This window comes from Cetorhinus maximus, chromosome 1, assembly GCF_964194155.1.
Source record: "Cetorhinus maximus chromosome 1, sCetMax3.hap1.1, whole genome shotgun sequence".
Classification (NCBI taxonomy): domain Eukaryota; kingdom Metazoa; phylum Chordata; class Chondrichthyes; order Lamniformes; family Cetorhinidae; genus Cetorhinus; species Cetorhinus maximus.
The window spans coordinates 68,374,362-68,400,840 of NC_135879.1; the positions used below are offsets into that span (position 1 = coordinate 68,374,362).

Consider the following 26,479-nt stretch of genomic DNA (forward strand, 5'->3'; position numbering starts at 1 on the left):
GGGTGAAGTGAAGATGTGTTTGGTGGTGGCATCATGCTGGAGTTGGCGGAAATGGCAGAGGATGATCCTTTGAATGCAGAGGTGGTGGTGGGGTGAAAAATGAGGACAAGGGGGACCCTATCATGGTTCTGGGAGGTAGAGAAAGGTGTGAGGACAGAGGTGCAGGAGATGGGTTGGACACAGTTGAGGACCCTGTCAACCATAGTGGGTGGGAAACCTCAGTTAAGAAAGAAGGAAGACATGTCAGAAGTGCCGTTTTGGAAAGTGGCATCATCGGAACTGATGCGACGGAGGCAAAGGAACTGAGAGAATGGGATGGAGTCCTTACAGGAAGCAGGGTGTGAGGAGCTGTAGTCAAGGTAGATGTGGGAATCAGTGGGCTTGTAATGAATATTAGTGGACAATCTATCACCATAAATGGGGACAGAGAGGTCAAGGAAGGGAAGTGTCAGAGATGGACCATGTGGAGGTGATGGAGGGGTGGAAATTGGAAGCAAAATTGATAAATTTTCCCTGGTCCAGACAAGAGCATGAAGTAGCACCGAAACAATCATCGATGTACCAAAAAAGAGAGTTGTGGGAGGGGGCCTGAGTAGGACCGGAACAAGGAATGTTCCACATACCCCATAAAGGGACAGGCATAACTGGGACCCATAGCCGCACCTTTTATTTGGAGGGAGTGAGACAAGTTTAAGGAGAAATTGTTCAGTGAGAGAACAAGTTCAGCCAGACAGAGGAGAATGAGAGTTGCTTTTAAGCTTCAAAAATATTTCAATGGCTGTAAAGCACTTTGTATTGTCCTAAAGTTGTGAAAGATGCTATATAATAGCAGATCTTTCTTTAGAAATTACAATTATAAATAAAAGGTTCCTCCAGAAAAGCTTCCTCTAGAAGGCTGTGGAGGCCAGGTCATTGAGTGTATTTAAGACCGAGACAGATAGGTTCTTGACTGGTATGGGGACAAAGGTTACGGGGAGAAGGCGGCAGAATGGGATTGAGAAACTTATCAGCCATGATTGAATGGCGGAGCAGACTCGATGGCCTAATTTCTGCTCCTATGTCCTATAGGTAAGTTTATAAAGAAAGCAAGCATGTGGGATGGAGTGAAAGGAAAAATAACAGAATAAAACTTGGCAACTAAAGCGGAGGGAACATGCTGGAGCACACACTCCAATGTAGAACTGAAACACTCCTCGTTCCGTCCGGGGGGGGGGGGAAGAAAACGACATACAAATCTTGTTTAATTTAGACCAAAGCAACAGGGAACAGTCAACTCCTATAATCAACATTACAAAAGTAGGCGACATTCTCAAACTACATGAATTACAAGTTATCGTTCAACTCTGCTCGGGGCTCCAGGTCCCCTTGATGAGCACTTACAACAGTCACAGACGATTTCCTGAGGGGCGCCAGGCGCTCTTACACCTCCTCACAACCCCAACACGCCAGAACTTAACACGTGCGGCACCGGAACAAGGTGCAACCCTCTGATCCTCCGCATTCCTCCTGGTCCCGGTGCCGAGGTTCCGGGTGGCCGGGCCCTTTTGGGAGAGTGCTGAGTGCGAAAGGAGAAAGAGAGAGAGAGAGAGATGCCCGAGCGCGAGGGGCAGGACAGGCCAGGCGAGAAGAGCAAGCGGACTCCGTAAACAATTAGGTGAAGAACCTTGCCCGGGAATGGAACGTGGCCTGGTCCGGGGCTGCTTCCAATTGTTTGTTGCGGTTGCTGTGAGCTGTTACCGCCCAGTCCTAAACTGCAATATGCTTCTCTTTGAACGGGCGAGGAGGCAGCTCCTTTTGCTGTGACCTAGCGACCAGGAAAAGCCTTCGGAGGCGCCACAGCATCAGTTCTGTCCGATTTGTTGCTTCCCCCCCCTCGACTCTTCCCCCGGGCGCTTGCGTGTGTCCCCCCTCCCCCCAATCATCCAGCCGCTTTGTGCTCTTCCCCGCGGCTGCATTTTAGGCCCCGAGTCCCCTTTTAGTAACTGTTGTCCTGGAAACCGAACCGGAAAGCCTCTCCTAGGGCTTGGCAGGGAGAAAGGGTAGAGTAGGACTGAGGGTGCGAATCTATTGCAGAGTGAAAACCTATTCAGAAGGGAAGTTTGACTGCAGAATTGAATACATTTTTATTTATTTAAAACAATTTTAAATGTACAATGATGGTTAAATGTTTCAATTTTCGCTATCTTCATTCACTTTGTGGAATTTATCCTCATTTTGAAGTGTTTCGCGTATTCAATTAGAAGTTGTATGTTTTGCTGTTGGATTTGAATAAGAGTGTTATTTAAGGGATTTGTTTTTTTATTGTTGAGAATTGCAATATACCAAACAGGCTGCCAGTTACAGACACAAGTGACTGACATAATGCCTATCTACATCAGTCCCTTCCACCGAATTACTTCACACTTCTGACCAACAAGCCTGGATCTATTCCATCTACCAACGCCAACAATATTAAATATTATTTTAATCTATTAACCAGAACTTTTTGTCATCCAGCAAAGTATGAAATGTCCTAAAACAGAAAATGCTGGAAGTACTCAGCAGGCCAGGCAGCATCTATATATATATATATATAAAAAAACTACTGCGGATGCTGGAAATCCAAAACAAAAACAGAATTACCTGGAAAAACTCAGCAGGTCTGGCAGCATCGGCGAAGAAGAAAAGAGTTGACGTTTCAAGTCCTCATGACCCTTAAGCATAGAAATGCTTAAGCATAGAGTATAGAAATATTGAGTATAGCATATTTCACCCCTCTCCTAACTATACTCCGTTCTGCTGAAGGGTCATGAGGACTCGAAACGTCAGCTCTTTTCTTCTCCGCCGATGCTGCCAGACCTGCTGAGTTTTTCCAGGTAATTCTGTTTTTGTTTAGCATCTATATATATATATATATATATGAGAGAGAGAGAGAGAGAGAGAGAGAAACAGAGTTAATGTTTCAGATTGATGACCTTTCACTCAAACTGGGAAAAGTTAGAAACGTTTAAGGTTTTAAGCAAGTGAAAGGGTGGGTAAAATAACAGAGATAAGAACTGGGATAACCTGGAATGCAGGAGTGATTAAATGACAAAAGGGATGATATTGCAAGGCTGAAGGGAGTGGTAATGAGACAAGTAAAGAAACAAAAGATGTGTCTAGTGGAGCTGTGAATGGCCTATCACAGGTTGTGGAAGGCCTCAAAATAACTATCAGATACTGTACTCCCCTTCTCCAGAGCTACAACGTGGTCAAAGCTGTGGAATAGGGGCAGGCTGCCAGAGCCAACCACCTCCACAGGCTGCACCTGAACCAGTATGACATTTCCATTTCCCACACCAGCTTCCTTTGTAAGCTCCGTGGGAGATTTTGAAGCTTCATTTTACATAGCGCCTCAACGGTAGAGAGAAAGTATTAACCTCGCCTATCTGAGATGGATTTCAAGATCTGATCTCCACATGCTTATTATTTTGAAAATATTTTGTGTTTTTTTCTTTTGTAATTTTTAATTTTGGAGCCTTCAATAATGTGGTATTCCTTGCAGAATTCCACTAATGTATTCAATCAGCAGCATTGCTGCTTTTCTTCTGACAACGTTTTTAAGCGATTAGAGGTGTGTGGAATGTAATTTGAAGTTAGAAAAAATGTTAATACCATTACATTTAGTTTAATTTCGGTATTACCTTATAAAATTATGTACAATATGAATAATACTCTCTTTATAATATTTAGTTGGAAAACTTTTAATGATGTTACTAAACATCTAGCACTATATTTAAATGTGGAATAATTTAGACTGTACTTTCTTAATAATGAGGAGTATAGAATTATGTCAATAATTGTAAGAGCTTGACATTAATATTCTTCAAGATAGTAGTATTTAAGCAAGTTCTGAATAAATTTTCCCTGCTGGATTTACCCACAATTTCAGTGTTGCATTTCTTCCTGAGCTGAGATACAAAACTTCATGTCCAATGCAGGAGCATGGCTGCCTACATTCACCTCAAATATCACTCACCATCATCCTTACTTTATATGCACTGCCACTAAAACCAAATATTCACATCTTTACTATCTTGGCTTTTTCAGCAACTTCTTTATCAGCTTCCTGAGCTCCACCCTCTATAAACTTCAGTTTGTCCTGAAAAGTACTGTCTACCCACCATCCTTCATAAATTCCTACATGTCTACTGCCCAAGTACTTATCAACCTTTATTGGCTGCCTGTTCACCTGGGTGTCGACTTCAAAATCCTCATCTGGAAAAGCCCTCCTTCAGCCCTTCTCATTCCCTCTGGCCTGTTGTGTGTTCTATCCCTTTGCTCTACCATTGATGACAGACTTTCAACATGCCCAACGTGCAGTAACTTTCTTTTCCTAATCCTTCCTGCTTTGAACATTTCTTCACACCTTCCAAGGTCTCCTTAAAACCAGCCTCTTCAGTTATGCCTTGAAACATCTAATCCTGTCCAACATTCAACTTTAGGGTGCTGCATTCCACAGGCAACATTTTGCACTTTTCTCTGCCTGAGACATCTCACCTCAACCATTTTGTTTTACAGACAGCTGACTTTTAAAAGTTTTGTTTTCCTTCCAAAACTGTAGGAGATCACAGAAATGTTTGCTATTTTCAGTGAAAACTATAAATTGGGGATCATTGCTTTATTTGTTTAATTTTCAATAAAATTGGACAGCTGAGGAAAGAACAAACCATACAACAAATTATAGTGCTGTTAGTCCCAACTTTTCCACATGGTACCAATATGTTATGTACTAGTTGCAGACTTTAACCAAAAAACATAAGAAATAGGAGCAGGAGTAGACCATGCTGCCTCTATTTTTTGCTCCGCCATTCAGTATGATTACAGCTGATCTTTGGCCTCAAGTCCACTTTCCCACCTGCTCCCCAAATGCCTTGATTCCCTGAGAGACCAAAAATCTCTATGTAAGACCATAAAAAAAAGCATCTTTGGTGTTTTAAGCCCCATTGTGCTTGTTGTGTGGTGCCTGCTTTCCTGTTAACTGACCGGAAGCCTCTGAATTTATTGTCAATGCCTCTGCAATGAACTACAGAGATTGTGAATTGCTGATTGGGAAAATGTAAAATTAGCCAAAAAAAATTAATTCGGAGCCACCAACTGGCAAATTACAAGGTAAATTCAGTTTTCCTTTCCTAGCTATCAGAACCTGCTCAATGGTTTTGTACTTTCACAGCTGATTCTCTTTGTAATGTATATTTAGCATCCAAACTGAGCATCCAATTAAATGAGTTTGACCTTCTAAAGTTTATGCAGAGTAAAAGACTTTCCAGCTGGTAATCCTCAAACCGCATATTTTTTTTCAGGAATGTGAAGGATGCTGTGCGATGGAGGGAAAAGATATTGATCCGCTATGTATAACCAGTTTTATTGTACAATTCTGGAAAGCGTTTGAAAAAAATAATTATGGATGAATCTTTATTTACTTGAAGAGATATTGGGTATAGTGTATGTTTGTCAAATAGATAATTGTTTGAAATGATGTTGAAGGTTGGAACAAATGTCTTTAGAAAAATAGACAATAAATCATTGAACCAAAAGTGACTTTTCTCTCTCTATTTAAATAGGTCTGTGGTTAGTTGAGTTTTAACCCAAGCTGACTAAGATGAAAGTAGGATGACATTTATTATTCTAAATTAAAACAATTGACTTAAAGCTCAAAAGCTACCAGGTTTCACTGCAGTTCAACATAATTTATTTCCTACAAGAAAATGACTAACTCTTATCAGCACATTTTAGGCTAGATTTTGTTTTAGAAATATTGGAGCTGTCAGGATTTTCTTCATGTTCACCCAACCCTCCCCCTTTTCATTATCTTCAGTCCCATTTAGTAATAGTGCCAGTCTCAATGGCCCTTTTTAGAGATAAAATCGTTCCATTACTGCAGAGGAAATTATATCTTTGAACTTACTACAACAACTTACATTTGCATAATGCATTTAATGCACTAAAATGTCCTAACCACTGTTTCCTACACACCAGAAGGATGAAAGCATTGCATACACATGCTGTAAATGACATGTCAGTTAAGTTTTTCTTTTGAAACATGCACACCGAATTACACTTTAACTAATGCAAATTGTATAAATAATATTGGCTGGCGGTTTTGATTTTAATTGTCAAAAAAGTTTCAAAATCTCTTGTGTTATTTGTAAGCTATGAGTGGCTTTCTGTGTGAACTGAGTTTGATTCATCCTGCCATATGAATACAACCACATCCCCTCCAGTTGGTTGGTTCTGTGCCATTTTAATACATAGCATGTCAAGTAGGATTTTTTTTCCTCTGTTCTAGGTTGCTAAAGAATGGCAGCTGAAGCCCTAGGAAACCACTGCTGCCATCTTTTACAGCAGCTTCATGAACAACGAATCCAAGGCTTCCTATGTGACTGCATGCTGGTGGTGAAGGGCGTCTGCTTTAAGGCCCATAAGAATGTGCTGGCTGCATTCAGCCAGTATTTTAGGTGGGTATGAACTATTTGTGATATTTATTTTAAAATTCTTTACTGGAATTAAACTCGCTCTAAAAGCCATCTGTTTTCTGCCAACCTTTGCTTTATGAACAAAATCGCCAAATAGCGTTGTTCACATGCATATAAAATATTACAAGTCTTACACGTAGCAAGTGTCACACGAGCTCCCATCTAGAAGGATAAGGGCAGCAGATACATGGGAGTATCACCACCTGGTAGTTCCCCTCCAAGCCACTCACTGCCCTGACTTGGAAATATACCGCTGTTCCTTCACTGTCACTGGGTCAAAATCCTGGAACTCCCTCCCTAACAGCACCATGGGTCTACCTACACCACAGGGACTGCAGTGGCTCACCACCACCTTTTCTAGGGCAATTAGGGCTGGGCAATAAATGCTGGCCTAGCCAGTGAAGCCCACATCCCCTAAACGAATAAAAAAAACCTTGACGTTCGATTATTTTTTTTAAAAATGTAACACCAGTGTTAAGTCATCTCCAAAGACATTTGGGGAAGAGAGTATTGTTAGCCATATGTTTTGTTGGCCAGCTGGAATTATGAGTGGACAGAAATATTTCTTGCTGAAAGCTCTGCCTTGGATGCCTTTAGTGCATTTTTAAATTACCTTGTTGCAATAACATTTATGGAGTGAACTAAAACATCAAATTTCACATTTTCACTTTTGCAACTCATGCTGTGGCAACTTAGGATCTAATTCTTCATCTGCATTCTTTTTTAATAAAAGCATTTAAGTAGTAAAGTGTTGCCATTTTCTTTTCAGCTTGAAGTAATCTTGTGTTATATCTGTAATCTTTCAGGACCTTATTTCAGAATTCTTCAGGCCAGAGCCGTGACGTCTTCCATTTGGATATTAAAAATGTTGGTGGCATTGGCCAGATTCTGGATTTTATGTATACGTCACACCTTGATCTTAGCCATGAAAATGTCCAGGCCGTGTTGGACATTGCTCAGTGTTTGCAAGTACCAAATGTGCTCAGTCTGTGTTATACTTTCCTAAAGGCTTCAGCAAATGTTATAAGTGAAAGCAGCAACTTGTCAGCCACGAGCACCATTTCACTGCATGGGGCCTTGACAGCTGATACAGAGGACATGCTAGAAAATAATGATGGCACTGAGATAAACCATGATTGCTCGTTTGGGATGCAGAGTCATGTTCATAAAGCACAGGAGCTGGGCCTTTTATTTAGACCGCTGCCGGATATTTCTCAAGCTGAAATATCATCCACTTTGCAGAGCCAAACGCCTGGACTTCCAGACAGGAATTCTTCAGATTATCCAATGAGACAAAATGCTCAACCTCCTTCTAAATTGTACAACTGTTATGGTAAAGAAATGTTCAAACAAAACCTGTCCCCTTTTTTCAGTAATAATCAAGGGGAGCAAAGAAGAGCAGATCTCGATAATGGTTTAAATGCGGCACTAACCACAAAGGATGTATCTTCCCTTGAGCATTCTGAATGCAACAGTGCTAGTCAAGAGCCCTCCTCATCAGGCATGACTATGCATACAGAAGAAAGGTGGTCCTTTGGTCAGAATGCAGGGAACATGGAACCTCAACCAATTAGACAGTTGCCTCATGTGAAAAAGAAAATCCCTCTGAAGAAGTATGATTACTTGTGGCCTAAGAAACTGCTTGAGTCACCTGTGTTATCTAAAGTGAATGAAACAACCGAAGCCGAGAAAATAAATGAACTCAATTCAAGCAAGCTGCCTAAAGAGAATCTGAGACAAGGCAATTGTGCTGGGGAAAAAGATCAGGAACAAATAAAACTAACTGACTCACCTTTAAGAGGCAGTGATCTTGTACCGGTTGACCATGGAGCAACTGGAGACTCGGAGGAAATTCTTGACCAGTCTGTAAATAACTCAAATGTTCAGTCCCAATTTTGTCAGTCACAGAAGCAATATTGTTGCGAACTATGTGGTAAAACGTTTAAACACCCAAGCAATCTAGAGCTACACAGACGTTCTCATACAGGTATAGTAAGTTGGAAAAACACAATTTTGGATTTTATCTGAGATTTGAAATAATGAATCACAGTACGTCATGGTAGGCTTTTTGTTGTGCACTTTCAAAGCTGAAGAACCAAGGAAAAAAAATTACAAACAACAAAGAGTCACTGCTGTCTACATTTCCCAAACTCTGAAGAGCATAGTCAAGGGTGCATTTGACTGTGTGACAACTACTTGCCCAAAGTTAACACTCTAATCAAGATAATAGTCTTAGCTTGTAGCATTTTTTTTGAGTCAGGCAGCTCTAGAGGAGCTCTTGGGTCATTTTGAAGACTTGGCTGTCCTTGGTGTTCTGTAATTCACAACATCAGAATATCCTGTCGTAAGAGAGACCTGTGCTAGTAGGAAAAGTGTGATGCTTTCAACCAAAGGTTTTCAGCTAAAGCAGTTGCATTGCACAGCCTGGGTCCAGGACATCCACTCACATTGCACAAAAATTATTTTTTCTGTTTTCCTCTTCCATGTGCCCCCAGGTTCAGCTCCACTCTTTAACTCAATTCAACAAAATTACTCTTTTTTATGTCTCACTCACCAGTTTAATTGCCAGTGGACCATGCTCCACAATGTGCCTTGCTATTCCCTGGTCAATGTTCCTCGCTGTACACCATTTCTGCCACTCCTTTCAATGCGCCACTTGTACATGCTCTCTTCTGCACATGCAATGGCTGTGACTGCCTGTTCAATGTTAGACATTGATAGCCGACACCAGGACTGGTTCAGCTGGTGAAGTGGGGAACACTGCTCTAATGGGAACTTGAATGCAGTTGGGGGGTAAAGGAGCTGTGCTTTGAGGCCATGAAACCAAATTTGGCAACCCATTTATAAGGCATCATTACAAAAGCGAAATATTGCAGATGCTGGAAATCTGAAATAAAAACAGAAAATGCTAGAAATACTCAGCAGGTCAGGCATCATCTGTGAAGAGAGAAACAGAGTTTCAAGCCGATGACTCTATTCTGATAAAAGGTTACCAACCTGAAATGCTAACTCTCTTTCTCTCTGCACGGATGCTGCTTGACCAAGAATACATTATTGATAGGCGCGATAAGTGGCTCAGTTTGCGTGGCCATATATAGGTCCGGATCTTCGGAGCAGTGGCAATGATAGTTGGATTGCTGTTACGCTGTAAAATTGCCCAGAACCGACCCGACCCTGCTGCGCAGTTCTTCTGGTGCCTTCCAAGTCAGATTGTCAAAGAAATGCGCAACATGACAACCCCAGGAATCTCCGTCAGAGCAGAGTAGGGTCAGGGAAAGACAGGACATGCCCCCTTTTGATGGCACTAGCTGCCATGTGGTAAGTTTAAATGTCCAATCTGAATGTTAGTAAATGGTTGAGTGAGTGAGTGAATGGGTAGGCAGGTGAAGTGGATGGATGAGTGAGTAAGAAAGTGGGCGGCCTGGTAAGTAAGTGGGCAGGCGGGTGAGGTGGTAGATAGGTTAGGGGTAGGTCAGTTCAGGGCGTAGTCAGGTGATCAGGAGAGGTACTCTGGTTGGCAGATAGCCAGGCCTGGTGGGGTGTTCAGAGTAGTTGGGTCTGGGGGGTAGCTGGGTTTTCGCGAGAGGGGGTGGGTGGGGACAGTCCGATCAGGTCAGATTGAGGGGTAATCAGGTGAGGTGGTCAGTGGGGTAGTTGGGTTGGTGGGATAGTTGGTTTGGGGGGTGGGGGGGGTAGTTGGGGCAGCTGTAGTTGAGGGTTCAAGGGGGTTAGTCAGGGGGGGGTTCAGGGTGGGTCAGTTGTGTAGTTACCCAGATTTTAATCTGCCTAACATTTCCTGGGTAACTATTCGGGTAAGTACATCAGAGTAACTCAAGAGTTGGAGACATTTGCAGGGGGTCCTGGGGAGCAAAGGAATTGCCCATCGGAGGTTTAAACCTCCTAGGCACTTCCTACCTAGGCCCCCACATCAGGACTTCCACAAGGTCCCAGTGTACATCTTCAGTCGTATGTCCAATCTCCGACCTGGACACTGGAAGATTTGGCCCAAACTCTTGTATGACTTGTGGACAACTTGGGCAATTTGCATTAATATTTATTGTATTTACTAATGAGGGAAGTGAACTGTGAGGATATAGTTTTCCCCACCCTCTGGTCAGTCTTTGTGACTTGCTTTTAGTTGAGTAGATACTATATGTCTTGTCAGTAGCATGGTTTCAGGTTTGCAGTAAACCAAAGGGACCAGATAGTGAACAATTTCTCTTGCATTGTTTTACTCTAGGCAATTTTCAATCCACATCAACCTGTTTCTGTCTGGCCCTAAAATAGTGGGTATCAGGCATGACTATGCATACAGAAGAAAGGTGGTCCTTTGGTCAGAATGCAGGGAACATGGAACCTCAACCAATTAGACAGTTGCCTCATGTGAAAAAGAAAATCCCTCTGAAGAAGTATGATTACTTGTGGCCTAAGAAACAGGCAACAGTTGAGGGAAAGCCTCGGGTTGTGCTTTATTCAATTCATTGCAGTATATCCCTTCGGCACTATTTTGGGTCCAGGTAGATTGTGAACAGACTGATCTTCATTTCCTGTTAACCAAAGGGAACCAATCAAATTTTTGACTTGGGGATCTGTGACTCAGTGGGAAATTTAAAGTCAATCTAATTAAAAGGCCAAGAAATAGAAAGCAGACCGTTGAAAACACAACTATATCCTCCATACATTATCTCAAAATATCCACCATTCAATAAAGATATGGAAATGGGGAATATTTAATTGGATCATTGTTCTACAGCTAGCTCCTTGCTCTAGAGGTATGATACTCATTTTGTGAATAAGCCATGTGAAGTCCCAGATTCAAATACCAATTTGTATGCCAGCTTGGCCTAACTCTTACCTCTGGATCAGGAAGTAGTGAGTTCAAACCTACACCAGGATTGGAGCCCATAATCTAGGATGCCAATCAGTACTGTGGGGATACTGCAATGTCAGATATGCCATGAAAAAGTAAAGACAGTAGGAGTAATATCCTGGAAGGATGAGAACAAATGGCCCAATGACCTAGTTTAGGGTGGAGATGTTGACCTATGTTTCAGAAGCACAACTGCGATTAAACAAGAACAAATTTACTTTGGTAAATGTATTTTTGGTTGACATTTACAGCAATTCAACTCACACTTGTGATCTGATGGAAGATTATTTCATCAACATTAAGATTAAAAATCACTCGTAAGGTATATGTGCATTAGAGGTATATTATCCCCTTCTCATTGAGGTTTTATAGGCTCTCAAAGCTACTCACAAAAGTAGAACAGCCTCTTCTGGTTCGAAGGAATGTTGTTATTTTCTCATAATGCAGAGTAGAACTGTAACATTTAGTGCTAGTGTTTGTTCATAGAGGAATGTGTGCTTTGGGAATCATCAGCAGGCTGCAGGCTATGATCTACTCAAAGGAGCCTGTCTGAAACTACCAGAGAAACTCAGGTGTTAAGAACTTGCTGTCTAAAATTTAACATGGAGGTTATTGCCTCAAAATTACTCCAAGGTGTCTTGTTTGTATAAATATAACGGCCCAGAACTTCCAGTCTTCAGATGGTTGGAGACCGGAGGTACCCTGGAAAATGCACTACAGGACCACTCAGAAATCCCAATGCAAGGACTCTGCGGGAATTGCCAGGGAAGTTTCAACTTCCAATGGGCAATTCCCCTGCGTCCGGGACCCTCTAAAAACATTTCCCTCTCTGGGTTAGAGTCGGAGACTTCATAGGATTCTGATTCAGTTACCTGGATAATTACCCAGGAGATATTAGACAGTAAAAAACCACGTCTAACTCCTGGGTAACTATACAACTTACTTCCCTTGACTTTCCCTTGCCCCCCCACTGACCCTTCAACTCTTTTTCCTCCCCCCTGCTGCTCCGACCCCACCTCCAACTGACCATACCCATTTACCTTACTCGCACTCATTCACTAACATACTGAAATGTCCAAGAGCTTTTCACAATGTTAGTGAATGAAGAATTATAGAAGTACGGCAGCTGGTGCCATAAAAAGGGGCGTGGCTTGGCTCCTTCTGACGGAACTGCACTATGAAGGTATGCTGTGCATTTCTGAAGAGGACTGGTTTGGGAATCTGAGGCAGAAATGCACAGCTCCATCTTCGTGCAAAAAAGAGGAGTGGAGTGGCAATCCAACAGTGATTATCACTCCTCGGAAGATTTGGCTGATGTTTGGGCTGTCTTTATTCTGTTTTGGGGCCTTTTTATGTTGGCAGTGCCTGTTGGTGCTATCCTTTATCTGTTACAGTGTCAAGTGGCATCCACAATGGAAGTTTACAAGTTGTGAGATTGTTGCTAAAATTTATAAAGAAATAATTTGCATTTGATTATCAATAACTTCTATAACATATATGTATATTATATTTCTTGTGTTTGTTTGGTGCTCCAGACCTGTCATCCATGTTAAGGAATTGGCAAATTTTCTTCATCAGTGGATAGGTGTTTGTCTCTTTCTTACTGGTTATTTTCTACTTTCATTTCTCATCAACCACATTGTGCAAAATCATTCAAATTTCTCCCCTTATGCTCATATTCCAGCAAAAAATTCTGATGTGATAATTTCTCTATTCATTCTATTATCCTAAACATAACATCAATAATATGAAAGAAAGAAGTTGCATTCATTTAGCACCTTGCACAAACTTTCTCTTTCTCTCTCTCTCTCTCCACCTGCCATTGGTATATGTTGGAGGGATGTACAAGTTGATACCATGTTATACACACACCTTCCTTGGCCATCAAGTCCTGGCATGGGACTTGAACCTGGGGTTTCTCAGAGGCAGGGGCACTACCTACTGTGCCACAAGACCTCGTCCCTCCACAAGCTCAGGCATCCCAAAGCCCTTCACAACCATAACTTATTTTTGAAATGTAATTATTGCATTTACAACATGATTAAATACAAATGCAACAGTTTAGAAAATGTACTCATTCGGCTAAAAATTAATTTGCGCAGCACTGCTTCAAAGCAGTACTAACTCTGTTAATATTCCTCAGCAGCAGAAAGCTCCAGGGTGCCTTTAACTGCCTGGGTTTCTTCAATGATACCAATGGGAAACCCACTCAGGCTGTGCAGGTAATGGCCGGCAGCATTGACTTTTTTTATTTATTTACAGGATGTGGGCATTACTGGCTAGGCCAGCATTTATTGTCCATCCCTAATTGCCATAGAGTAGGTGCTGGTGAGCTGCCTTCTTGAACCGCTGCAATCCATGTGGTGTAGGTACACCCATAGTGCTATTAGGGAAGGGGGGAGTTCCAGCATTTTGACCCAGCGACAGTGCAGAAACGGCGATATGTTTCCAAGTCAGGATGGTGAGTGGCTGTTGTGGAGTTGATCTTCCAGATAATGTTTTTTTTTAGTGTAGACACATTTAATTTTATTTACAAGACAGCAGCAGCAATTACATGTGTACATCAAACTCCATAACTAAAGGAGAACTCCCTACTAGAGGTTCCATGCGCTGCTAACACATGGGTTTACCCAAATCATGTGATCTTACAACACAGGATTATTCTTAAAGCTGGAGTCCTACATTTCCCAAAACTATAATTACAGTGGCTTGGAGGGGAACTTACAGGTGATGTTCCCATGTGTCTGCTGTCCTTATCCTTCTAGATGATAGCAGTCATTGGAAGGTGCTGTCTAAGGACCCATGGCGAGTTCCTGCAGTGCATCTTGTAAGGGTACACTGCTGCCACTATGCGTTGGTGGTGGAGGGAGTGAATATTTGTGGATGGGTTGCCAATCAAGCGGGCTGCTTTGTCCTGGACAGTGTCAACCTTCTTGTGCCATTGAAGCTGCACTCAGCAAGTGGGGAGTATTCCATCACACTCCTGAACTGTGCCTTGTAGGTGGTGGACAGGCTTCGCGGAGTCAGGAGGTGAGTTACTCACCACAGGATTCCTAGCCTCTAACCTGCTCTTGTAGCCAAAATGTTTATATGGTTGATCCAGTTCAGTCTCTGGTCAATGGTATCACCCCAGGATGTTGATAGTGGGGGATTCAGCGATGGTAATGCCATTGAATATCAAGGGGCGATGGTTGGATTCTCTCTTGTTGGAGATGGTCATTGCCTGGCACTTGTGTGGCATGAATGTTACTTGCCACTTGTCAGCCCAAACCTGGATATTGTCTAGGACTTGCTGCATTTGGACATGGACTGCTTCAGTATCGAGGAGTTGCAAATGGTGCTGAACATTGTGCAATCGTCAGCGAACATCACCACTTCTGACCTTATGATGGAAGGAAGGTCAGTGATGAAGTAGCTGAAGATGGTTGGGCCTAGGAAACTACCCTGAGGAACTCCAATGATGTCCTGAGATGATTGGCCTTCAACAATCACAACCATCTCCCTTGCTGATAGGTATGACTCCAACCACTGGCAAGCTTTCCCCCTGATTCCCATTGACTCCAGTTTTGCTAGGGCTCCTTGATGCCATACTTGGTCAAATGCTGCCTTGATGTTCCAGGGCAGTCACTGTCACCTCACCCCGGGAGTTCAGCTCTTTTATCCATGTTTGAACCAAGGTTGTAATGAGGTCAAGAGCTGAGTGGCCCTGGTGGAACCCAAACTGAGTGTCAGTGAGCAGGTTGCTGCTAAGCAAGTGCCGCTTGATAGCTTTGCTGATGACCCCTTCCATCCCTTTATTGATGATTGAGAGTAGACTGATAGGGTGGTAATTGGTCAGGTTGTCCTGCTTTTTGTTTACAGGACATACCTGGGCAATTTTCCACATTGCCAGTGCTGTAGCTGTACTGGAACAGCGTGGCAAGTTCTGGAGTACAAGCCAATACTGTTGCTGGAATATTGTCAGGGCCCATAGCCTTTGCAGTGTCCAGTGCCTTCAGCTATTTCTTGATATCACGTGGAGTGAGTTGAATTGGCTGAAGACTGGCATCTATGATGCTGGGGACCTCCGGAGGAGGCCGAGATGGATCATCCACTCGACACTTCTGGCTGAAGATTGTAGCAGTTAAGTGCTCCAGCCTTATCTTGGTGTGCTGAGCTCCCCCATCATTGAAAGTGAGGATATTTGTGTAGCCTTCTCCTCCATTTGGTTGTTTAATTGTCCACCACCATTCACGACTGGATGTGGCAAGACTGCAGATCTTAGATCTGCTCCATTGGTTGTGGAATCGCTTAGCTCTGTCTCTTGCATGTTGCTTAAGCTGTTTGGCACGCAAGTAGTCCTGAGTTGTAGCTTCACAAAGTTGACACCTCATTTTAGGTATGCCTAGTGCTGGTCCTGGTATGCCCTCCTGCACTCATTGAACCAGGGCTGATCACCTGGCTTGGTGGTAATGGTAGAGTGGGGGATATGCTGGGCCATGAGGTTACAGATTTTGGTTGAGTACAATTCTGCTGCTGCTGTTGGCCCACAGCGCCTCATGGATGCCCAGTCTTGAGCTGCTAGATCTGTTCGAAACCTATCCCATTTAGCACAGTGGTAGTGCCACACAACACGATGGAGGGTATCCTTAATGTGAAGGCAGAACTTCATCTCCACAACGACTGTGCAGTAGTCACTCATACTGATACTGTCATAGACAGATGCATCTGTGGCAGGCAGGTTGGTGAGGATGAGGTCAAGTATGTTTTTCCCTCTTGTGCAAACCCAGTCTAGCAGTTGTGTCCTTTAGGACTCTGCCAACTCAGTCTGTGGTGGTGCTACTGAGCCACTCTTGGTGATGGACATTGAAGTCCCCAATCCAGAGTACATTCTGTGCCCTTGCCACCCTCAGTGCTTCCTCCAAGTGGTATTCAACATGGAGGAGTACTGATTCTTCAGCTGAGGGAGGGGCAGTACATGGTAATCAGCAGGAGGTTTCGTTGCCCATGTTTGACCTGATGCCATGAGGCTTCATGGGGTCCGGAGTCGATGTTAGGGCTGCCAGGGCAAATCCCTCCCAACTGTATACCACTGTGTCGCCACCTCTGCTGGGTTTGTCCCGCTGGTAGGACAGGACATACGCAGAGATGGTGATGGTGGTATCTGGGACATTGTCTGTAAGGTATGATTCCGTGAGGATGACTATATCAGGCTGTTGCTTGACTAGTCTGTGAGACAGCTCTCCCAATTTTGGCACAAGCCCGAGATGTTAGTAAGGAGGACTTTGCAGGGTCGACAGAGCAGACTTTGCCATTTTCATTTCTGGTGTCTAGGTCGATGCCAGGTGGTCCATCCAGTTTCATTCCTTATTGACTTGCTTTTAGTGGTTTGATAGAACTGAGTGGTTTGCTAGGCCATTTCAGAGGGCATTTGAGAGTCGGCCACATTGCTGCGGATTTGGAGTCACATATAGGACAGACCAGCTATGGACGGCAGATTTCCTTCCCTAAAGGACATTGATGAACAATTGGCGATGGTTTTGTGGTTTTAATTCCAGATTTTTATTGAATTCAAATCCATGGTGGGATTCAAACCCGTGTCCCTGGAGTATTACCTTGGGTATCTGGGTTACTAGTCCTCTGACAAAACCATTACGCCACTGCCTCCCGTAAAAGAGTCCTGGGTAATCTATGTAGTTTGTGTAGCAGCACAACCTGAACCAGTTTTTAGCTCATTATATTTAATTATCCCATCTCCAACAACTGTTCTCCCTATCCTTTGGATGCATCCTGCTAGGCTTCCTGATTATTCCTGATCTCAGAATGCACCCTCATCCTAATACTTCACTGCTCAGCTGAAGCCCAATATTCTGAGCAAAAAATTGCAATTCTCGGGTGCTACTATACATCCATGTCACAATCACAAGATGTGCACAAAGAGTACTATTCTGTTAAGAAGGAGATGTAAAGAGGGCAGCAAACTGTAACTCACAGAAGCCATCATGTGGCTTTTGGACCATATTTACCATCCTCTTTCAGACTTCAGTCCCTTATGATCCCTCTGTAACCTGGCTACCTTCCACTGGCCCCTGCCCCCTCTCAAGTCTGGTAATTGATTTGAAGTCCTGCTAAAGCTGCTGTCACTTCCGATGTAGGCCTCATCTGAACACCATCCCCGCTTTCTAGAAGTACATCTCCCACCCTGAACCCTGGGCTTTCTGTTATCCTTGCATCAGTGCTACTCCTTAATTTAGCTCCTTGAATTAGTCACAATTTTTGTTATTAAGAGATAAGAATATAATTTAAGTCATATGTTTTTATATCATGGAGTAAATGTGAGCCAAAGTGATTGTTCAAAGAAGTTCTAAGTTGTTTTCAGGAATGTAATCGGTCACATTTTAATGAATGGAAACTTTTTTTGAGTTTGATTTTCAGTCGATGTGGAATTTGATTCAGTGAGGAATGCTTCATGTACTTTGGTTAAGTCAATCTACCACAAATAAAGCTTTTATACTTACATGGAATGGACAGGTTGAAATGGAGGGATAATGAATACAAATAATAATGAGGGGATAGATTATTTTTAATCTGTTCAATATTGTAAAATATTTTTGAGCAATGCCACAAGAAGAGCACAAATGTTATAATTTGGTAGAAATATGATCCCCATTATTTATACACTCAGTCACTTCACTCTGCATGGAAAGATAAAAAGGAGTAGAATTTAGTCTAAAGCCACTTTTTACCTTTGGGGATGCCACATGTGGCGGCAATTGTTGTGATTAAGCAACTCACAAATCAGTGATTCCTGATTTAAGACCTATTTATAGATTCTATCTTTCCTAAATGTTGCTGGTAATCAGTACACATGTACAAAAGAAGGATGACCAATGTGCATTGTGAATAATTGTCTAACTTCCTAATTATGTATTTCATTATATTTAACAGGAGAGAAACCATTTGAGTGCAACATCTGTGGGAAGCACTTTTCACAGGTAAGAAAGTAATTTGAAAGTATTATCAAAAGTATTCTAAATGTATTTTTTTGCTGTCTTTTTTTTAAACAAAGTTTAAGGATCAATATTTTAGTACCTTGCCTGTGTGGTGCTGGATTGTTACAAATCTGATTCTGGCGTAGATATCTGCTCGGATTCTATGGTATCATTTGTTTCTTGCCGTGGTCTGTGCATCTTACTTTTGTGGCAGTGATCTCACCGCCCTCTATCCACTTGCACAATAGCATAACCCAGTGACTTAACAAATTGTGTAGTCATGTGATCCAGACCACATTTTTCATACATGTATACTTTCACACACCGTAGGTAGAGCAAGTCAACACTAAATGAGGAAAGGCTTTATCCAAACTGTTAAACTTCTTTGTAACATAGTAATAAACATACAGAGCCATAGTTATGATCACTTACTTATTATTTGTAGTCAATAAGGAAACAACATCACAGGTCATTAGGATTTAATTACCTACAGTCTAGGACCTTTTTCTTCACTTGCAGATAGAAACTACACTTTAAAGCACAGGAATTAAAGTGACTTTTTTCCCTTCGTATCATTTCTATGAAAATTTGCCATAAGGTCCTGAACTGTAACAAGGATTTGTGTGTATATGGGAGTGTCTGCTCAGTGTGCTACTGTCAGGTAGCTCATGCAATGTGTCACAGATAGTAACATTACTAACAGGAAAATGGTTCCAGCACGAATACTGCCTTCAGTGTGGGAAGAGCAAGTCATGCAATTGGTATGAGAGATATCAAAAACATCTTAAAGAAGCATTGCTTTACTCTTGGTGATGTGTGGGGGATACTTCAAATCAAAGAATGATAATGATCGCATATGGTGGGGGAATTGACTGTTTGAGATTGTATATCACTTTGTGTTGTGGGTTTCAATATGTTAACCTGAATTTTTATTTAATTTTTGCCAGGCGGGAAATCTGCAAACTCATTTACGGCGACACTCTGGTGAAAAGCCATACATCTGTGAGATCTGTGGCAAAAGGTAATGGTAGCAACCTTTTCTAAAAACATATTATTGATAGTTATTTACTGCTGTGTAAACTGCTTATAGCAGCACTAATACATGAGACCTGTTCCGACCACTTACTCTGGTCATGGGACATTAATGGACACGTTGGGCTGAATTTTCCTACAGCTTTGGGAATCCATGACAGGACCATTTCTGGGTCCGATCCCCATGGGGTCAGGGATGCGTGGCTCATTTTATGGAAGGCATTTGCCGTTCAGTTTGTGATGGCAGACAGGTTCTGGAAGTGGAAGCACAGAACATCAGGGCCCAATGCAATGGAGTTCAGAGGCTCCCACTCTGAGACCAGTGGGATCGCTGCTGACAGCTGGACTGATGGATCGACAGGGAGGCACTGCAGCCCCATCAGTGTTAGTAGAGCAAATGTAAAATGTATATGTCTGTTGGAGTCAACCATCTCCACAGTTTCAACCTGCAATGGCAAGGCTGCAATATATGCAAGACAGCAGCTTTGTCATTTGTGCCGGCAAACTCTTCAAAAGCCTCAAATGTAACAAGGCTGTGACCTCTCAGTGCAGAGCTGTCTTCTCTCACCTGTTGGGGAGGCCCATGCAGTGCTTGCAATATTTCAAGTGTGCCCAAAAATAGGGACTAATTGCCCTTTTAAGTGCCTTAATTGACTACCCGCCTCTGTCATACATTCAGCCCACTGTGTCTCTATGGATCAGTCTGGGGTAAGTCGGCAGATTGCCAAGACATGGGGAAAACCTGAAGGGTTATGTCAAGTTAGGAAGGCCTAGAGAGCCAAGTCGGGTTGAAGATGACCAGAGAAGCAGAGAGCCCTAAGTTTAGTAAAGTCAGGAATACATGGATGGATATTTTTCAAAGTTTAACAAGCAATAGGGCTATGTTTTATTTGTAATGTGGAGCATACCATTAATTTGAAAAGTGACTGTCACTTGCAGAGTATCAGCGGAGAGGAAAACCAACCACAACATTTTTAGATCTATATGTGAGATTTAAAAATATAGTAATATTTCTGTGCTATGGGCAGAAGTGAGATGATCAGATTCAAAAGAATGCACAGCTACTATGAATGTCTAGTAATTTTACAGTCTGGTGTTAGCTATTTGCATGAACTTTTTTTGGGAGGGTGGAAGAGAGTCTCTAGCATAGGAGAGTGTACATTAGTTTGAAAGTTGTAATGAGGACATTTTTTAAAAAAAAGATAAAACAAATTTTGTTTTTCATGTCTAAAGTCTTGTCCTTCATTTCAGGTTTGCCGCCTCTGGTGATGTACAACGTCATATTGTTATTCACACAGGCCAGAAACCTCATCTGTGTGACATTTGTGGTCGAGGTTTGTGTTTGAAATATTTCATTTCTGTTCATCTGTAAACTGATGATGAATAAATTCTGACCTTTTACATTAAGATCCATCATGGAAGGCGAGGATAGGGTAAATCCGAGTTCATTATTCCAATTTAAAAGCTTCCGTAATGTTCATGAAAATGCACCATCAATGAGATGTATTTTGATTTATACCATTTAACACATTACAACATACAATGTTATATATCGTACAACTATCTTACAACATGCAATATATGTTAATCATCCCCTCATTGTCCAAGGAAATTCACAAATCCATCTTGATAACAGCACACTGCTGAATTCCATGTCCAGCTTATGATGTAAAATATTACTTTTCGTAGTGTTTCAGAAAGTTTTCTTCTTACAATAATTATAATCGAAAGTTGTGTCTGCAAAAGGAAATTTTTCATTGCCATTCACATGAAGTTACAGGCTCAGTTTTTAAGTCTGTTCAGATTTCAGCTTCTGAACCTCACTGTCCTCCATGTTTGTAGTTTCTTCATTATATAAATCTAGAAAGACAGTCCCAGTCAATCCCATAGTTGAACCATTTCCTCCTCCTTAAGCTATAGATTTCATTTCTTAAGCTCTATTTCCTGACTTAAACATTATAAATTTTCCTTTTGAGCCAAGTTCAAAATGGCTTCTGTTTCTGCCAACAACTCGTTCCTTCATTGGTCAAAATCCTCCTTAGCCACTTTAAATATATCAGTCAATTTTTTTTTCCAAGCAGAAAAGTTTGATATTCTTGTTTGGTCTGATCCTTAAATAATTTGTAATTCTACAAGTTTTTCCTGATTCCATTCCAAACAAACTTTATTTGATTTGATTTTTGAACAGTATCAAACTGCTTCTGCATTTTGGACCTTCGGTTTTTTTTTCTGAAGACTGAATCTTCCATGCAATTCATAAACTATTATTCTGATCACTTTGGGTTTTTTAATGGTCTTTTGAACTCCGTCCAGTTGCCCGGATTTCTGCAGCTCTATTCTGTGTCTCAATACTGACAGGCATTGTTAACTCAATATTGGATGTTGTTAACCTTTCAGGGTCACTTTGAGGTCTCAGTCCTTTCTGTGAAGAATTTGGATTTGAAAATGTAGGCACTTTTGCTGCCTCTGTACTGTCCATTACTGTGGATACATCAGTATTTTTTCTTGAATCACAAATTGGTGAAGAGTGTTTACTTACAGGAACCATTCCTGAACTATGTGCCATATTGTGGAATAACTCCATTGCCTGATTATCATTCCTCAATATAAAATCCACATGATTAATAGGTAACTTAGAAACTCTACCAACAATAACAGATTTCTTTACCAGAGCACAATTTAATTTCACTCTACACAATGGGATAGGCACGCACTTCCCATCAATACCCTTTCCCAATCCATTTTTATTCAGCAAACTTTCTGAAGGAAGGTCTAAATCTTCTGCTGGCAATAAGCATTGAGCTGAACCCATATCCATAAGGGGAACAATCTTTCTAGCTTCTTCCTTGGACAAAAAAGGAGTGATTCCCCATCAAATAGAAATCCTTCATGATCTATCACGACTCTTTTTACGTCTGCAGTAAAAACATTAAAAGCGATTGGTTTCCCACAAGCTTCACCCTTTGCAGCTTTCTTTGGATAAATGCTAGTCACTTTTACCATTGCTACTGGTTTACTTTTTAATTTCCAACAATTTGTCTTGAAACTTTATGACGGTGAGAACATGTCAGTCTCTTTGACTTACCCCTGTCTTCTACACTATCCTTTTAACCACCTTGGGGAGAAGCTGCACTTTTCTTTCTAAACTAGTGTTTAACATCTAATTCTTAACTAGATATTTGTAACACAATATATTTGAGCCCACTATTATTATCTATAAGATTTTAATGTATTTAACTAAAAAAAAAAATGGGAAAGCAAGTCCTCAATTTCTGTCTTCGAGCATCTCTTTATCATGGCATCTTTTGCTCTTCAACGCTTTTCAAGTCTCAGTTTCTCACTTGGTCAGCTGCTTGTAGGGCAATAGTGTGAATTGATACTTAGTTAAAATGTGCTCTTGCATGTCCATTTCTGATGGTGTCAATCTTTTCTACTCTGCCAAATTGACGTCCTGTTACGAATAGACTGTTTTGTTCTGAAGATACGTGTACCTGGAAACCATGCTGGGGCTCTTATAATTCACCTGACCTTGGATCCTTCAAATCTATAAGATTATTTTAATTGATCTTGAGAGCTGGGTTACAGCTCCAATTGTAGAAGTGAAAGGCCAAAGATCTTCACGTGCCCAGACTTCACTTGGCACTTATTTTCAATCAACTGCCGAACATGCTATTTGGAAAGCTGATGACTGGAATCAGGCTGATGAATTCAGTTAATTTTTGTGCCTCTCTTTTTCTGCTCGCATTTTCTTGCGGTTCCAAGGACAGCAGAAGACCATTCTACAACTCAATAGTGTAAACAGGAGCGTCAAGTTTGTCAGCAAACAAATATGTGGAGCACAAAAGTGGCCTGAATGGCATTTGTTTTTTTTTAACTCTTTCACTGGGGACACGCCTGGCCTCTCCCCTTCCTGCCATCCTGACTAATACAAACAGAAACTGGTTTTGTGGAAGATCACAGGTGTAAATCTGCTCTCCTAGTGCAGCGTATTGATGCATCATGCAGATGACTTCATACCCTTACGTTGGATGGGGAGAAAAAGTACAAGGCTTCATGCTTGGGAGTGTTTTCAGTAAGAATTTAGAAAAGCATAATTACTTGAACTATGGAAAAAACATAATTCCTGCAATAACAAAAATAAATTTTGATCTTGTAACTTGTCTTGTGTCAGAAGTACTGGTGATGATGAAGATAATTGAGGTGATAAACAAAGAGTAGACCACAAGCAGCTTATGTATAATTTTTCCTATAACATATTGATATTATGCTAACATGCTAGTGCTGCTTGTTACTAACAAACTAATCAGTCTGTGAATACTTGTGTTGCAGTATGCAGCAATGTGATTTTTTAAATTTTAACTTGTTAAAAATTTGCTTAGGTTTCAGTAACTTCAGTAATTTGAAGGAACACAAAAAGACGCACAGTGCAGATAAACTGTTTACTTGTGACCAGTGTGGAAAGTCTTTTAACATGCAGAGGAAGCTTGTCAAACACAGAATCCGTCATACAGGAGAGCGACCATATAATTGTTTAACATGCGGTAGGTTCATTGTTAAAACATCTAGAAATGCTTGTGCTCTTAACATTTTCCTTTGTTTAAAGTATTTACTGGTTTACTGATCACTTAGCAAGCTTTATTAGACAGTAATTGAACCACAAAGATTGGGCTTGAACTCTGTTGGCGCTGAGTAGTGTGCTTATTGTCACAAAAAGTGTTAAGCAGTACAAATGAGAGTACTGTGAGTGGATAGAGATGGGGGTGTCTTAATGTACTGCTTAGTTAGATTGTGATGTGATGCTCAGAGGAGTTCCCAGAACTTAAAATAGTGAATTTCTGACTTGGTGAGTTTATGGATTGTTTTTATAATGTATTTTTTCAACAGGTATGGAATTTTTAGTTCAGAAATATAAATATAGGCTCTCAGTACCAAAATCATGAACATGATTACAAACATTAAGTCTCTTTTTAGCTTAAATGCTTTATTTTTCTTAATATTTATATTAACTTTTCATATTGTGAAGTCTTTGGTGCTTTTCTGAGGATGATATGTGCTCTGATACTTATAGAAATTTATTTGCCTGAAATCTTATCTGTGTATAATTATTTGAACCCAAGGCTACCAGGCTAGCATTTCATAATGTGTTTGAGGAATGCCTAATTCTCCAACAAACTAAAGGGAATAAAACAGAATTTTTCAAGAGTAATTCAATTGAGGGAATATAATAACTAAGCATTTTTCTTTTTAATCCCTTTCTTTTAAAAAAGATTGGCTTTTGCTGAGATGTTGTTCTGTACGTGTTAAACACCTTTTGGTATTTCAGCCAAGTGGTCGTTCTTTCTTATATGATCTGCAGCAGTGTGTATCAGCAGATCCCCTCTGAATCATCCACCTTTAAATAAATACCCGTACCCATAGACAAATACACACTTTCAGAAAGAGTCAATGGACATCAATGGCAGGAACCCTAGCTAATTTTCCTGAACCCTCCATTTCTAGACCAGGAGTTGTCAAACTCATTTGTAATGCCTTAGTACCACTTCAAACAAGACGAGAGATTAAGCCTTGGACCATCTTAAACAGTGTGAGTTAGCACTATACTTGGTGATGTGCTTATCCATTAAGCTATTGAACTCCCGCGTTTCACTGTTAACATGAGCAGTGTCTCTCTAATACCATTTATCAACATATAAAAGTATCAATTAGTGCCCTTGTTTAAACAGTGTATTGGCTTTTCTTGTCAAATAAGACCACAGATTTTTTTTAATCAGTAAAATCCCAGTTTCTTCTACATGAAAGCTCTGTGCCAGTGGGGGAGGAAAATCAACTTTAATGGCAGGCACAGTCTCAGTTGCTGTTAACTAATTAGAACAACTCATCAACATAAAAATGACCATAATGTGTAGCAGGCTGTTAATAAAATGGCTTCATGAACAGTTGTATAATGTACTAATATCGATGTAATATAATCAGGAATAGAAATGCTCAAAGTATTTAATAGAATCAATGGCGTGAGGAAAAACAGATAATTTCAAAGCATATAATCTTTGTACAAATGGATTTTTCTATTAGATAATCAATAAAGGATACTTAGTGTCATTTTCTTTTTATTTGTGTTTTAGTGGTAGATCCAATCGGGTTTATATTTATGTCGTGTTAATTTACATCACAGAGTAAGCGGTGGCAGTTTTAGAGACAGTTTTCCTTGGTGTTAAGTTATATGAACAACATATACTTGCCAAACATACTAACAACCTTTATTTTCACTTGCAGGGAAACGATTTGCAGGTTCTGGTGACTTGCGTCGCCATGTCCGAACCCACACTGGTGAAAGGCCATATAACTGCGAGACATGTGGCAAGTGTTTCACACGTTCTGCTGTTCTACACAGACACAAACGAATGCACTGCAGGTACAACGGAGATCATGAAGTAAGAAATGAGGAGATTGACAGCTCTGAGGAAAATTATCAACAGCCTGGAGAGCAAAGATCACCAGACTCTGAGCCGCTTAGCCAGGCTATGCAAGTTGCACTGTTGCCTGTCTCTCCAATAGACAAGCTTCGTGGTGATCCAGAACAGCCTTCTGTTAGGGTGACTGAGACATCAGCAACTATGCACGAAAGTTCTCAATCTGAGTACAATGCTTTGGTTCAACAACAAGTGGATGATCATCAAAACAAGATGGTGTTGAGTTCTGCCAAAACCCACAAGCCTCAAGGCTCCCATCATCCCCATACTCACACTGTTGACAGTAGTCCAAGGCCTGAAGAGTCCCTGTCATCCCAGAACCCCTCAACTGTGCGATCATCAGTGACAAGTCTGGACATTCACATTAATGTGCCCTTTGGAAATCACACACCTAGTGTTTCATATAGAACTAATGAAGGACCATTTCTCTCTAGCCTGACGCTGTGGGGACTAGCTATGAAAACATTACAGAATGATAATGAATTAGATCAATGACATTGTTTTGATTCAACTAATATAATTGACAATTAGAATGCACTCCAATTTTATTTTTGACATAATTGCTGACACGAGGGAGAAAAAAGTCTTGTGAAATGTATTTTTATAAGTTTTAATAAATGAAATCTTAGATATTTAAGAGAA

The 26,479-nt window shown here is 41.1% G+C and overlaps 2 protein-coding genes across 4 annotated transcripts in view; one reads left to right on the top strand and one right to left on the bottom strand.

The window, feature by feature from the left end:
- Positions 1–1,533, bottom strand: part of lyar (Ly1 antibody reactive homolog (mouse)) — a 29,845-nt gene extending 28,312 nt beyond the window's left edge. The window contains exon 1 of the mRNA XM_078541992.1: positions 1,381–1,533. The gene's annotated coding sequence lies outside the window, so the exon portion shown is untranslated. The remainder of the gene's footprint in view (positions 1–1,380) is intronic.
- Positions 1,513–26,479, top strand: zbtb49 (zinc finger and BTB domain containing 49). 3 transcript variants are annotated; one of them, XM_078541972.1, is made up of 8 exons: positions 1,513–1,654; positions 6,308–6,476; positions 7,301–8,481; positions 18,292–18,338; positions 19,283–19,356; positions 20,619–20,701; positions 23,747–23,908; positions 25,641–26,479. In XM_078541972.1, the coding sequence occupies exons 2-8, from the start codon at positions 6,319–6,321 to the stop codon at positions 26,330–26,332; spliced, it is 2,397 nt and encodes a 798-aa protein (XP_078398098.1). In that variant the 5' UTR covers positions 1,513–1,654; positions 6,308–6,318; the 3' UTR covers positions 26,333–26,479. The 3 variants fall into 3 exon arrangements, with proteins under 3 accessions (XP_078398098.1, XP_078398090.1, XP_078398106.1); XM_078541964.1 differs by lacking the exon at positions 1,513–1,654 and adding an exon at positions 1,713–1,844; XM_078541980.1 differs by lacking the exon at positions 1,513–1,654 and adding an exon at positions 3,625–5,130.